The sequence below is a fragment of the Dysidea avara genome, chromosome 1 (genome assembly GCF_963678975.1).
Source record: "Dysidea avara chromosome 1, odDysAvar1.4, whole genome shotgun sequence".
Lineage (NCBI taxonomy): Eukaryota > Metazoa > Porifera > Demospongiae > Dictyoceratida > Dysideidae > Dysidea > Dysidea avara.
The window spans coordinates 58,658,062-58,673,952 of record NC_089272.1 but is presented as its reverse complement, the minus strand read 5'-3'; the positions used below and the strand labels follow the sequence as shown (position 1 = coordinate 58,673,952).

Below are 15,891 nucleotides of genomic sequence, written 5' to 3'. Positions count from 1 at the left end.
ACAAAAGCAAATTGCTTGAAACTATACTATGACTCAATAGAAAACACAACTAGACTAAGTGGAGCCAACCAGTTATACATCGAAAACTATATATCAAACTGCAAATACAAATCAAAATGCTGTAGCAATTAAAATTTATCTGTTTGACGCTTTGTATGATATCAAAATTGTCTTGTCTAAAACTAACTTTACGGATTTGAAGGCAGAATCATTTAGTTTATACTGTTCTGACTTTGAGGGTCAAATTATAATTAGCATAAACTACTGTAGTTTTACAGGCGAATACAGAAATATGCAATACAAACCGAAAATAGTACGTTTTAGGCTAAAAGAGTGTTACAATAGATTGGGTAATAAGGAAAATGAGATAAACTTAAACCACTGCATGTTTTCAAATAATAGACTACAAAATAAAAAGGGAACACTACTGGATTTCTACATTAGTGTGTTAACAGTTGACCCCTGGATCAACATTGAAAGAAACCTGATGATCTCCATCCTTGATTGTGTATTTCACAACAATCACAACTTACAAACTGTAAAAGTATTTTATTCAAGAAGTGACTATGGATTTGTTGTTACTCCAGTGGTGTTGATAGAGCGTATTGAGATCAGCAATTTAAAACTTGCAAAAAATTCCTATTCAATGTATTTTAATAACATCGAAGTGTATTTGAAAGGACCAGCTGTTCTGAAATACATTAAATCTTCTGATGACAAGTCTGTTATTATTAAGGCAAGTGGATTACTGCAATTTGAAAATTATGTTGAAATTTCATTTTGTGTGGTACCATTTGCTGTTCAAATTAGTCGCATATACATTGCAGAATATTCTACTATTAATTTTACTGCTAACAAATTTGACACTTTGATATTTAACAAACAATTTCAATCATACCCCGAATTGCTGATAGCATCCCCAAGACTCCTTAAGTCATGTATTTTTCAATACAGTAGTAACAGGGGGAATTTAGATAAAGAATTTGAAAGTGGAGAAAATTTGACATACTTTATTTTATTTAATAGCAATGACATTGAACGTCTGTCACGTTATAAATATGGCGTAGTGCACTGTGGATGGAGTGAAGACTCAGCGTATATTGCATCAAATCCACGTTTTGTAAATCAAAAAGTTATACACTATATGAATGACTCTCTAGAACATAAAAAGATAAGAAAAGACATTGTTTATGTGATCATAAATTTGAACATGGTAGTTGCTTTGAGGATAAGTTAGGTCTATTTTATCCAGGACGAACAGTTAATTTTCATTTTATAATTAGCGTTGTTCCAACATTATTTGAAGATATTTTGGTCAAAATTGAAGATGGGCCAGAGTCATCTTGTAGCACCAGTAATAAATCAGTTCTTGCTGAATTACACAGAAATGTGTGCACACCCATAAACTATGCCGTTCAACACAAGAGTGGTAAAGAATGTGATCTCTATTTAAAAGCAATCCCCTTGTATAAACATGGATACTCTATCACCCCAAAATTAGCAATGATGGAAATGTACTACATTAAACTATCTGCTTGTCCAACAGGTTTTACACTTAAGAATGGATTCTGTCAATGTGACCCAATTTTACATTCAACTGTTACCACTTGTGATATCAATGATCAAACTGTTATGCGTCATGCCAACAGCTGGATTAGTGGACTTACTGTAAACAATTCACACGATTATAATATGTCAATACTATGCCCCTTTGACTATTGCTTACCTTATGCTTCTCATCTTAATCTCTTTAATCCTAACTCACAGTGTCAGTTTAAAAGGACTGGTGTGTTATGTGGGAAATGTCAACATGGTCTCAGTGTTGTACTTGGTTCATCTCAGTGTAAGTATTGTACCAACATGTACCTGTTAATTATCATACCAATCGGAATAGCTGGTATTGCGTTAGTCTTGTCTCTCTTTGTTTTAAACCTTACAGTTAAAGATGGAGATATCAATGCTATTTTGTTATATGTTAACATAATCAGCATAAATACTCCTATTTTTCTGCCAAATCGCAAGAAATACGAGTATATCTTCATTTCTCTAGCAAATCTTGGTTTAGGTGTTACAACATGTTTTTATAATGGTATGGATGACTATGCTAAAGTGTGGCTACAGTTAGCATTTCCTTTGCATCTTGTTGTTGTTGCTGTAGTGTTCATTATAGCAAGCCAGTATTCCCTTAGAGTATTAAGGCTGACAGCTAACAGAGGTCTACCTGTGATTGCTACATTGTTCCTATTATCCTATACCAAACTTTTGAGCATTGTTTCAAATGTTTTATTCTTGTACCCAAAAGTCACTCATCTGCCATCTGGACACTCTACACTGGTCTGGGGAGTGGATACAAATGTTCCAATTTTTGGAGTAAAATTTTTAATTCTTTTTTGTGTATGTTTGCTACTGTTTTTGGTACTTATACTTTTCAACATTGTTGTGTTATTTACCAGACCTTTATCACATTTCAAACATATACAGTGTTTCAAACCATTATTGGATGCTTATAAAGGCCCTTATAAGGATACCTTTTATTCCTGGACTGGTCTACAGTTAATATTAAGGGCAGTGTTCTTTAGTCTAACAGCTTTACCAAGGAATACCAACTTGATCTGTGCCCTGATAATTGGACTGGTTGCATGTATCCAAGCAACATTATATCCATTGAAAAATAAGACACAAAATATACAAGAATTGTTTTTGTTTTTGAATCTCCATGCTCTGTTTATTGTTTCATTGTACACTGAATCAAATGATACTGCTGTTACAGTACTGATTTCACTATCCATATTGCAATTCCTCATCATTGTTTCAAGACATGTGAGAGAATACATGTGCAAGAGGTTTTGTTCTCGCACAGAAGAAAAAATCATAGTTAAAGCAAAAGGACTTTTACGGAAGTACTTGGAGAATAGGATATTTCCTTTAAACTGAAGCTAAAGTCAGTCATGATCACTGTATTTAAATATTTATAAATGCACAAATAGAGTGTAGTAATAAAAGAACTTATATTGACCATGCATTATTGTTGGTTACAGTACATAACAGTTATATGCACTGTCACACTTTATGTAAAATCAAATGTAATGATAATTATGATAATTAGTTTATAATTACATACTTAAACTTTTTTTGGCAATCATCATCATCAGAAAAATTCATAATTCTAGTGCGTATCTATGTATGCATACCGGGCCAACAAGTGAATGTATTATTTTTACTAGACATATCTATAGCCCTCCCCCCCCTCAGAATGATATCACGTGAGATTATCCTTCTTGGAGTGGGGCCAAGATTGAGATACTTGCCTTACAAATTACCTATTATTATTTATTTATTATCTAATAAATAGAGCAGTCACTCTAATAAAGCAATCACAGTATTAGAGCAGTGTGTAGCGAGCTATGTAAGGATTTTTATGTAGTTTATCGGCTATGAATGTGTAGCTGGTGAGGTGGGCAGCTATTGTCAGCTGGTTGTGACCTTTTTTGTGGTCTTACCTTACCAAAAACCAGAGACAATGTAGTGCCTCAGTTCATTTCCGCCCCTGGTCAGCCCCCCTCATACCGTATAACCTAAATATTTCGAGGGGAAAATTTTTCGAGGTTGAGCAATGTTGCTAAAAATAAAAATTTCGCAGATTTGCAAACACTCCCAAATTGTATTAGACTATATTTGGAGGTCTAAATATTTCAAGGGTAAAATTTTCGCTGATAACACCCAAAACCGTGAAATCAGCCCCTCGAAATATTTAGGCTATACAGTATCAACTACTTCCTCCGCCACTGTCTATAGATGGGGCTTAATATGCTTCTACCTCAATGTTTAAATAGCTCAGTTCTTAAACAAACAACAAGACTAATAAACACTGTGTGCTCAATTACATTAACTAGAATTGACTACTAGTTTTATAAACCTTCTTTGGTGCAAGACTTTATTTAAATCACTAGTATATTAGTGAACTGGGGAGACTTGATCATAACATTGGTTTGAAAACCAGCAGAGACAGATGTTCACAGTTGTTCACTATACACAATAGAAAGTGCAGTATTTGAATTTGTTTATTTTATTTATTAAGGTTTTACAGTGGAAGTGCTGAAGGTCTATGGGACACAGCCGGTTTAAGTTGTTACAGAAAAATTCCATGACTGAATGGACCTGGGCAGCATATGCATGTGCAGCAATAAGATGGTGCTGTGTATAATTATAGCAACACATTCTGTGCATTGTTACAGTACCTAAACAAGGAATTTAAGCTATAATGAAGCTTTATCAGTGGTGTACACCACTTTGGCAGTGATGCAGTTTGTATCACCATGCATGTGTATATACGTAATATAGTACGTAGGTCCTATTTGGGATTCTATACTCTTCACCTACATGATTGATACATTTTCAGGGTTCATGCATCAGTGAGGTCAGTAGTGCAGCTATGAACACCATAGAGCTGAATAGACCCATCTGTACATTATTGTTTGCATCTCTTTCATTCTTCTTGTTGGCAAAATGCACCAATACGCACTTGAAAATCACTAAGAATGCAACAATGAACACACCAAAGTAAAACATCAACACTGCATGATCATGTCAGTGTTATACACTTTTCTGAGAGTGCCCGGACATTTAAGATTTTGTTGAATGGGAGTGTGGCTTTACGTACACATGTATAAGACTGGCATACCCAGTGGGTTTCCAGGGGTTTCAGTAAATTCCTTTAGATTTTACACATTAAAGTACATTATACTGTTGGCCTCATACTTCCAGTCAGCAATTGCTATGTTGCTATATGGCTAAGAGAAATCCACACATTCTCTGCATTGTTCAGGATAAGTTAGCTACTAGAATTCTCCAGTTGGCACACAGCAAGTTTACGGAGAGGATACTACGTAAAATATTTGTATATACCACAAGGGTACAGTGACGTCACAAGCACGTGAGTCTAAAAATATTTCGGTGGTTGTCTGCGCCTTTCATCTATGAAGCTTTTGATCGTACTCGCTACCGTTATTGGCGTGACCATCGCCACCCTGGACGATGACTGGGATTTGTGGAAGTCACAATACACTAAATCGTATAAGGACGCAGCCACTGAGTCCGTACGCCGTCTAGTGTGGGAAGACAACTGGCGGTTCGTGCAGCAACACAACAGCGAGGGACATAGCTTTGAAGTGGAGATGAACAAGTATGCTGACCTAGTGAGTGATGGTTGTTATTGTGCTTAGCTACGGTGGTACCGTAGCATGCGTAGCAAGTCCTATACATCGCACGCTGGGGCTTATATTGATTAGAGACTATATAAGCGCCCGTTGGCGCTTATAATCTCTATTTTTTTATTAAGACTTACAGCATACATTTTTGGTGGAAAACTGGCTGATACCGATATCTTGCCATAGAGGCATCATTTACAAGAAACAGCCAGTATCTCCACTGCTGTTTAATAAACCAACTTACACACATGTAAAAAGACATTAATTTTGTCAATGTTGTATAGCTAGCTGGTAAAAAGTGGTATCGGTACATCCATAATAGTTGGCTTATAATCAGTGTTGGGCAAGTTACTTTGTAAAAGTAAAAGTAACTAGTTACATATTACATATTACTTGCAACTGAACTATTTAGTTGCAGTTACTATTACCCATAAAATAAAGTAACTATAATAATATTACATATTATATTACTTTGTGTCCCTGTCACGTGTGAAACTACCACCTTATCACGTGACATGATTTCGTTGTTGGACAATGTGCAAATCTTGGTTATAAGTAAGAAGCTAGTGAATAAGCTTCATTCAGTAGGCTTCAATACTTCGTTGTGGCTAGGCATTACTCAGTGGATTACTAACAAGATTAATAACTTCATTACTTGTAGTAATAATATTACATAATATTAGACTCGTTACAGTAACTATATTACTTAGGTAACGCGTTACATTTGTAAGTAAAGTAACTCAGTTGAGTTATATTACCTGTTTTTATAGCATATTTCATTATATTACTTAGGTACCACAAAAGTAATAATATTACGTAACTCGTTACATAAGTAATGCGTTACTCCCAACACTGCTTATAATGTTGTATAGTTTTAATTGTCATATAATATTATAGAGTTTATCAATGCTTTAATACTCATTGTTACCATTTTTGCTACTACATTCTACAACATTATTGGTAACCATGACATGACTGACATTCAAGGACATCAAATTCATGGGTAAGTAGAATTCTAGGAAAACGGGAACGGAACGGAAACGGAAAGCGGGAACGGAAACGACCAACGGAAAATGCCTGATGAAGGTTATCATCTCAATATACGGGTTAGATTTTACAGCATGATGCTTCTTTGTAACATTGTTGGACCCTCCGTACTGTTCCGCTAAAATGATCGAAACTCTCTAATAGAGCAGTCACCGTCCATTAAAATACTCTAATAGAGCAATCACAGAATGTTTTGCAAACCATGTATCTCACCAGGGGCCTTTTAGTATTGAAAGCTTGTGAATCATTGTACTATAGCTGGCAACCCTCAGCCTCTTCATTGGAGTCACCTCAGCCTGACACATACTGTATCTACCACCTACCTAACTTTTATCTTGACAAGGAACATCTTTATGTAGCTAAACACTGTCAATTGAAATCACTTCATTCTTAATTGTTGAATCTTTTGTATGGTTTCAAGGAGTATAGTTATTTCAGTTTTTTTTTTCTCCTTTCTGCAACTTTTCAAACACACCTTAAGTAGCTAATGTCTTAGTATCTAATGTCTTTGAGCAGGCTGTAGGACCAGGTGTCTTACAGACCTTCAGCACTTGTGCTGTAAAGCTTTAATGAAAAAAAAAATTAAATAGAGTGTTGATGATATAGCTAGTGTGTGTCATATGAGACCAGCCATGCACGTCTTGGAGCTGACAAGCAAGCTACCAGCATACCTTATCATACATAACTCTTATCAGGAAGTTGCATGTAAGTGCATAGCCTATATAGACACTGTCTTCAGTCTATATAATTAGAATACTTCACAAACTTCTTCAAGCATGTTTCGGTGTTGAATCTTTTTAAATGTTTATAGTTTTAAAGGAACAGTTAACAGTCAGTGTTGATGACTTAGCTAGTCTACATACCTAATCTTTGCCAGCCATATCATTCACAGGTTTAAAGCAGGTCCGCATAGTTTACAAACTAAAACATTCTTGACTGTTCTAGTAGAGTATTTTAATGCACGGTGACTGCTCTATTAGAGAGTTTCGATCGCTTTAGCGGAACAGTACGAAAGGGTCCAACAATGTTACAAAGAAGCATCATGCTGTAAAATCTAACCCGTATATTGACATGATAACGTTCATCAGGCATTTTCCGTTGGTCGTTTCCGTTCCCGCTTTCCGTTTCTGTTCCGTTCCCGTTTTCCTAGAATTCTACTTACCCCAAATTCATGGCTCTGCTCTACTAGCTACTCACAGTTTCATCACCTCTGTGGATGACAATCACTGTCTCCTAGCAGTTATGTTCTCAATAACAGCGCAACACATCCTGCAAGCACACACTGACACTCTTCCATGCCTCTCAACCACCATTGCTGTCTGGCATTTCTCACCCCCACTTCTCCTTACTGGCTGTTATTTATCACAGTTCTCCACCCTTCAACATCATCATTGTTGCAAATCATCAACACCAAGCACAGAGATCACCACCCAGCTACATTATCACCACCTCTGCAACACCGATATGTTGTCAACTCAGCAGGTCATGAACTACAACATCTTCAAAAATTTCATTTCATCAACACCATCATCTCAACCATTATGTTAAGCTGTTACCTCCCACACTAATCTTCCTAATCACAGACTGTAGAAGTGTCCTCTGAAGAACTACCACCACCGACATCGTGCATTCCCAGCATGCAAACCAACGTCGGACATCACAGCAAAAATTCCAGCTTTCTCAACCCCGCCCCATTAAACTATCTACCAGCAAATGTCAAGAGCTAATCCACAACATGCAAGCTATATACTGTACACCGCAACATGCATTGTGCTACAAGGAATTCATTGTTCACCAAGCTGTTCACTGGGAGAGAAGAGCTATAGCAGCTGGCTACGAAGCCATTACCACCACCCTCAACAAAACCACAAACCACAAGATCTGGATGCCATATTCGTTGGCCAAATCATCTTTTATTACTGTTTTTACTGAGAGGATGTACTGTAGTGACTGACATCTTTATGTATGTATATATGCACGTATGTATCACAGTCATGGTCTGTACTTACTAAGCAGAGTCAATTATTACTACCTGACATAGGCCATTTGTCAGGCAAATATCATGCATGGCTGACCACAATGGAACCTGCCTGACAAAATGTCAGATCAAAATACAAGGAAGTAGTCCAAGGTTGTATAGTTTTTTTAGTGCATAAGTAAATAATGAACACAATAATGATTGTACCATTATACATACTAAATCTATTGATGTATTCCCTGAATACCAAATTGTGTAAAGCAGCAGCAGTGTATCAATGTCAGGTAAAGCTTTAGTTCGCCTAACATTTTCACTGGGGTTTTTAAAAAATTATAATTGTCTCTGGTATTTATGTACAGCATAAATACTTATGCTCGCCTTTGTATAGTTAGTTGACCTTTACAGTGTTAATTGTCATATGTAGAGTAGTTTATTAAAGATTATTCATTGTCACTGTCATTGCTACTATACTGTACAGATTTACTGAAAACAGTATTATATTTACATCCTGGCATTGATTACTTGCCTTCCATAACTGGCTTCTGGGACTAGACAGGATGTAACATGGAAATAGGGTTTCATACTATTTATCAGTTCTGAATATTGCACTCCGTGATCCTTTAGTTGAACAAACAAACTAGCTAGCTAATTGATTATGGATAACAACCTCCAAGTTATAGATTTGCATGTAGTTAGGTATAATATTTGCATGGCAATAAAGCAGCATTTCTTGCTTTAGGCCTTGTGTGCATACATACACTGTTAATAATGTCTCACATGTACGTGATCGTATTTCTTACATATGTATTATGTTCATCGTATGCAAAATTGGCTGGCTATGTCACTGCTTGTCCTATACATGAGAGTTAAGTTTGTAATGTCAATAAAATTGTTGGTCACATGTTTAACTTCCGGGTTGGGATGGCAAGTGGTGTGACACGGAAATGACCTTGGAGGAACGACCACAATATTATGTAATTTTTTTCAATTTTTGCCACACAGACTTCAAAAGAGTTTGCCAAGCTCTACCTTTCCAAGATTAACATGGCCAACTCAACTCGCATTAGAGAGGAATCATCTATCATCAGTAAAGAAACTCTCCCAAGTGAGGTAGACTGGCGCGATAAAGGAGTTGTTACTGCTGTGAAAGACCAGGCATAGCTACATACCACCAATGTAATGTGTACTTCACACTTCTTTTTATAGGGTGAATGTGGTAGCTGTTGGGCTTTTAGTGCTACTGGTTCTCTGGAAGGTCAACATGCTCTGAATACAGGAAACCTTGTGTCCCTTAGTGAACAGAACTTGATGGACTGCTCTGATAAACAGGGCAACCGTGCTTGTGAGGGTGGGCTCATGGACTATGCCTTTAAGTACGTCGTCAACAATGGTGGCATTGACACAGAAGAGTGCTATCCTTATACTGCTGATGTAAGTAACTTTTTAACTATTGTGTGTATAGTGTTTTTATGTTAGGATGAGAGTGAATGTGTGTACAAAGAATCATGCAAGGGTGCTACTTGCAGCCGATATGTTGATATTAGTAGTGGTGATGAGGGTGCCCTTCAAACTGCTGTGGCTAACATTGGTCCCATCTCAGTTGCTATCGATGCCAGCCATTTCTCATTCCAAGTACTGTATGCATTATAATACTTTACATGATCTAGTTGCTGTCACAATTGTGCAGCTCTACAGGAATGGAATATATGATGAAGAGGACTGCAGCTCTGAGGATTTGGATCATGGTGTATTAGTAGTTGGATATGGTGAGGATGATGATGAAGCTTACTGGCTGGTTAAAAACAGGTAAGAAAAGAGTGATGTGTACTTGTGTATATTAATTCAATGAAGTTTGTGTTTATATTTGTCACAGCTGGGGTGAGACTTGGGGTAATGAAGGCTACATTAAGATGTCGCGAAACAAGGACAACCAATGTGGTATTGCCACTGAGGCCAGCTACCCCAGGGGTGTAGGCAACTAACTATCACTGGAAAATAGAAGGAAACTTCAGTAGTGTACATATTTTTCATTAATTATTTATTATAACAATGAAAATGGTAGTATACATGATATCATAATTATAATACAAGTAGGAACCACGAAGGTTTGGATTTTCAGTATCACCCAAAGACTAACCTTACTTCTCTTTCACAACATTGGTTTCAATTTTCCATGTGATGATAAACTGATACCACTGCTTCAAAACTCGGACTGTTTTATTAGGGACTTGAGCTACTTGAGTGTTGTAATCAAGACACACGGTAGTGTGACGTGCGGCCCAAGAAGCCGGCGCGTAACACCCGTGAGTATATTGACAGGAAGAAAGAAAACGCAATTTTCGCACCTCCGTAGCTCTGTACTTCCTTGATGAAACAAGACGATTTTTGCTGTGGACACTCCCTCCACTTTCAGCACTCCACATTCCAAATTTGAGCGAAATCGCTTCAAGCGTTCCCGAGATATTCGACTTCAAAAATTGGCTTAGTTTCTTCGCTTTTTTTTCTTCTTATTTTCTTCCTCTTTTCGCACACTTACAAAAACTGCTATAAAACGCGAACGCAATATCCGATTGCCTTGAAATTTGGCACACAGAAGGGGGGTATAAAGGCGCATCTCTGTACCAACTTTGACTGGAATACGATAAACAGGATAAGAGTTATGAGCAATTATTCACGAAAAATAACACCAATATGTTGTCACGCCTACAGGGTAAACCGCGTATGGGAAGAAGCTGAAAATCGGTGGGTGAATAGGTTAACTATTGAACCTCAAACCTTTTGTGGTTTGAAAGAAATCGAGGTAAAAACCAGGAAGATACAACGAAAAAACCAACAGTGTGTAACAATTACGCAATCGAGATTAGCTAATAAAAAACGACTGCTTGCCACGCCTACCAGGTAAACCGCTTGGGGTAATGCTTTGAAAATCGCTGTACAGATGGAGTTATCATCTTAGAAAGGCTCTTCAATGGTGTAGAAGAATCAGACTTAAAGCCACGGAGTTATAACACGAAATCCAACTTGGTGTAGCAAGTGCGAGATCGAGATACTCTAATAGAGCAGTCATCCTATAATAGAGCAGTCATCCTAATAGAGCAGTCATCCTAATAGAGCAGTCACCCGAAGAGAATTCAAGAGATCAGTTAGAAACAAGTAACCTGTATAGAGATCAGCTACAAACAAGTCACCCTGTAGAGAGATCAGCCACAAACAATTCACCCTGTAGAGAGATCAGCTAGAAGAAGTTACCTTGTAGAGAGTTCAGCTTCAAACAAATCACCCTGTAGAAAGATCAGCTAGAAGAGGTCACCTTGTAGAGAGTTCAGTTACAAAGAAACCACCATGTAGAGAGCTCAGCTACAAACTAGTGACCTTGTAGAGACATCAGCTAGAAGAAGTTACCTTGTAGAGAGTTCAGCTACAAAGAAACCATTCTTTAAAGAGCTCAGCTGCAAACAAATCACCTGTACAGAATTCAGCTACAAATAAATCACCCTGTAGAAAGATGAGCTAGAAAAAGTTACCTTGTAGAGAGTTCAGTTACAAAGAAACCACCATGTAGAGAATTCAGTTACAAACTAGTGACCCTGTAAATACATCAGCTAGAAGAAGTTACCTTGAGAGAGTTCAGCTACAAAGAAACCATTATTTAAAGAGCTCAGCTGCAAACAAATCACCTATACAGAATTCAGCTACAAACAAATCACCATGTAGAAAGATCAGCTAGAAGAAGTTATCTTGTAGATAATTCAGCTACAAGCAAATCACCCTGTAGAGAGATCAGCTAGAAGAAGTTAACTTGTAGAGAGTTCAGCTACAAAGAAACCATCATTTAGAGAGTTCAGCTTCAAACAAATCACCTGTAGAGAATTCAGCTACAAACAAATCTCCCTGTAGAGAGATCAGCTAGAAGAAGTTACCTTGTAGAGAGTTCAGCTACAAAGAAACCATTCTGTTTAGAGCTCAGCTGCAAACAAATCACCTGTACAGAATTCAGTTACAAACAAATCACCCTGTAGAGAGGTCAGCTAGAAGAAATTACCTTCTACATAGTTCAGCTACAAAGAAACCACCAAGTAGAGAGTTCATCTGCAATGAAATCACCCTGTAGAAAATTCAGCCACAAACAAATTGCCCAGTAGAAAAATCAGTTAGAAGAAGTTACCTTTTAGAGAGTTCAGCTACAAAGAAACCATTCTGTAAAGAGCTCAGCTGCAAACAAATCATCTGTACAGAATTCAGCTACAAACAAATCACCCTGTAGAGAGATCAGCTAGAAGAAGTTAACTTGTAGAGAGTTCAGCTACAAAGAAACCATCATTTAGAAAGTTCAGCTTCAAACAAATCACCTGTAGAGAGTTCAGCTACAAACAAATCTCCCTGTAGAGAGATCAGTTAGAAGAAGTTACATTATAGAGAGTGAAGCTACAAACAAATCACCCTATTGAAAGATCAGTTAGAAGAAGTCACCTTGTAGAAAGTTCAGTTACAAAGAAACCACCGTGTAGAGAGTTCAGCTACAAACTAGTCACCTTGTAGAGACATCAGCTAGAAAAGTTATCTTGTAGAGAGTTCAGCCACAAAGAAACCATTCTGTAAAGAGCTCAGCTGCAAACAAATCACCTGTACAGAATTCAGCTACAAACAAATCACCCTGTAGAGAGATCAGCTAGAAGAAATTACCTTGTAGATAGTTCAGCTATACAAACAAATCACCCTGTAGAAAGATCAGTTAGAAGAAGTTATTTTGTAGAGAGTTCAGCTACAAAGAAACCATTATGTAAAGAGCTCAGCTGCAAACAAATCACCTGAACAGAATTCAGCTACAAACAAATCACCCTGTAGAGAGATCAGCTAGAAGAAATTACCTTTTAGGTAGTTCAGCTACAAACAAATCACCCTGTAGAAAGATCAGTTACTTTGTAGAGAGTTCAGCTACAAAGAAACCATTTTGTAAAGAGCTCAGCTGCAAACAAATCACCTGTACAGAATTCAGCTATGAACAAATCACCCTGTAGAGAGATCAGCTAGAAGAAGTTACCTTGTAGACAGGGCCGGAGCCCAGAGATTTTGAGTGGTCAGGCCATTCATGGACTACAATGGAGGTCATAGTCATGCACACTACATTTTATTGATTTGAAATTTAAATCACATTATCTACTGTAATGTATTTTGTGTGTGCTAGCTACAGCATGTATTAACATTCTAAGCTAAGGAAGTCTGGGGACATGCTCCCTGGGAAAATTTTTGAAAATACATGTTCTGAAATGGCATCTGGAAGCTCACGGTCTCTTTCTGTTTTTTACACCAAGAATATATCCAGGTAATTTTGTGCTACTGTATACCAATTAATTCAATTTAATATATAGCTAGTAGCTAATTTTGCTTTCATGATACAAAGTGAGTTTAGTTCTATTGAGATACAGAAGCAATTTTGATTGTAATTGTTAATACATAACATGCATTATCAATTAGCCTATTGTGCAATTCTATGCAGATGGTTCATTAGAAAGTAATTTGAAAACAATTAAAATGGATATAATGGCTTAGATCAACCAGTGTAATAAGAGTATTGATATTGTATACCGAATGCTCTAACTATCACCATGACTGTTCTATTAGAGTATAATGCGATGACTGCTCTATTAGAGTATCTCGATCTTTTTGCAAATTCAAGTGGCTGAAAAGTGGTCCTGATTACTTGTAGATAGTTCAGCTACAAACAAATCTTCCTGTAGAGAGATCAGCTAGAAGAAATTACCTTGTAGAGAGTTCAGCTACAAAGAAACCATCATGTAGAGAGTTCAGCTGCAAACTGCCCAAATTTCAAGGCAATAGCTCTTTCCAATCTGAAGTTATCAATTGTCAAAGTTGGCAAATTGGATGTGTGTGGAAGGCCCCTTTTCGCAAATCCGGTCACATATGTATTATATATATATAATTTGTACATTTACTGATAAAATATTTAAAGTACATCTACTTCATCGTTTCTTCTTCCTGTAGTAAAGAAAAAAAACATAGGTTAAAAAAGTCCCAAAGCTGGCCTATGGGCCGGCTTTGGGGTATACAAATACAAAAAGAAATGAAATCTAATCCAAAACAGCCAAGCTGTAAAAAAAGTGTGCGGCCCTCAGAAAGGCTATGGTGAAAAAAGATGTGAAATCCAAGGTGGTGGCCAAGAAATGGCTGTGATGGTAGGTTAATGGTAAAAATTTTAATAACGACAATTCAGGTGAATTTTTGTGCCGCTTCACAAAATTTACCTGAATTGTCATTATTAAAATTTTTACCATTAACCTACCATCACAGCCATTTCTTGGCCGCCACCTTGGATTTCACATCTTTTTTCACCATAGCCTTTCTGAGGGCCGCACACTTTTTTTACAGCTTGGCTGTTTTGGATTAGATTATTTTAACATCCCACTTCTTTCAAAATCCAATACCTTTAACCATTAATAATTTTCGAAAGGTCAAGAGGAACAGAGCCCAATGCACCAATGACCAAGGGAACTACAGAAATCAAGATATTCTATGACTGTTGAACAACAATATGGTAGCTATTTATCAAGCTTTTCAGTAGTTTTCATCTTCATGCGGGAATCACCTGCAGGTTTGGTAAAATCAATAAAGTAGCCTCTGTTACTCTGTTTAACTACAACTATACGATATCTGGGTGATTGTAGCAGATGGGCCGATCAGCAATGCCCGGCGTGGATAGAAAATCCCACTGATATTATTATTATCACTACTGGACAGTATTCTATGCTATTACCATGGAATTCCCATTATCCTGTGAAATACCCATGAAAGCTTCAGTTGATAAGTTTTTCATGGGTACTGAAATACCCATGAAATGCTGGGGTAAAATATTGTACCCATGGATGACCCATGAATGAGTGAGTTTTCATGGGTTTGTATGCATGTACAACTCATGAAAAACCTGTGAAATCACACCAATGAAAATCCTGTGGAAAACCTATGGTTGTATTTCATAGGCTTTCCACACATATTTCATGCATTGGTGTGATTTCACAGGTTTTTTATGGGTTGTACATAGTCTACATAGCTACATACCAACCCATGAAAACTCACTCGTTCATGGGTTTTTCATTGGTACATTATTTTGCTCCATGTATTTCATGGGTATTTCATTACCCGTGAAAAATATCAACTGTAACTTTCATGGGTATTTCATGAGGATCATGGGAATTCCATGGTAATAGCTAGTCTGGCGCGGCCGCCACTTCGATTAGAGATTAATCTCTAATTGAAGGGGCGGCCGCGCCAGATTAGGTAATAGCATGGATATATTGTCCAGTAGTGTATATTTAATAATTGCAAGATCTCATTTAGTACATGCGTGTTGTGCAATGTCATAACTATTTAGAAAACGATTCAACAGTCCCTGCTCCTACGACTTCAGCTACATGATGTACAAACACCGCATTAGCGCGGGCCCGGGTGGGCGTACTTCCCTAAAGCATAGATACAGTATACCAACAGGGATTAGAAACGGAAGTAACTCACGTGATATCTCTGTACAAATTCCCAATATGACGCAACAGACGTGAAATACCATCCGTGTCTCGAGCGCGAGTGACCGTCACCATAGATACCAGTGCAGCGCGAATTCGTTAGAAGCCACCTTTGTGCACGTTG

General features: G+C 37.3%; 1 protein-coding gene across 1 annotated transcript; it reads left to right on the top strand.

The window, feature by feature from the left end:
- Positions 1-4,924: 4,924 nt before the first annotated feature.
- LOC136238027 (procathepsin L-like) lies at positions 4,925-10,305 on the top strand. The gene is made up of 6 exons (XM_066028335.1): positions 4,925-5,195; positions 9,235-9,387; positions 9,439-9,663; positions 9,709-9,864; positions 9,920-10,038; positions 10,106-10,305. Exons 1-6 carry the CDS (start codon positions 4,977-4,979, stop codon positions 10,212-10,214), a joined length of 981 nt encoding a protein of 326 aa, XP_065884407.1. The 5' UTR covers positions 4,925-4,976; the 3' UTR covers positions 10,215-10,305.
- Positions 10,306-15,891: the final 5,586 nt, after the last annotated feature.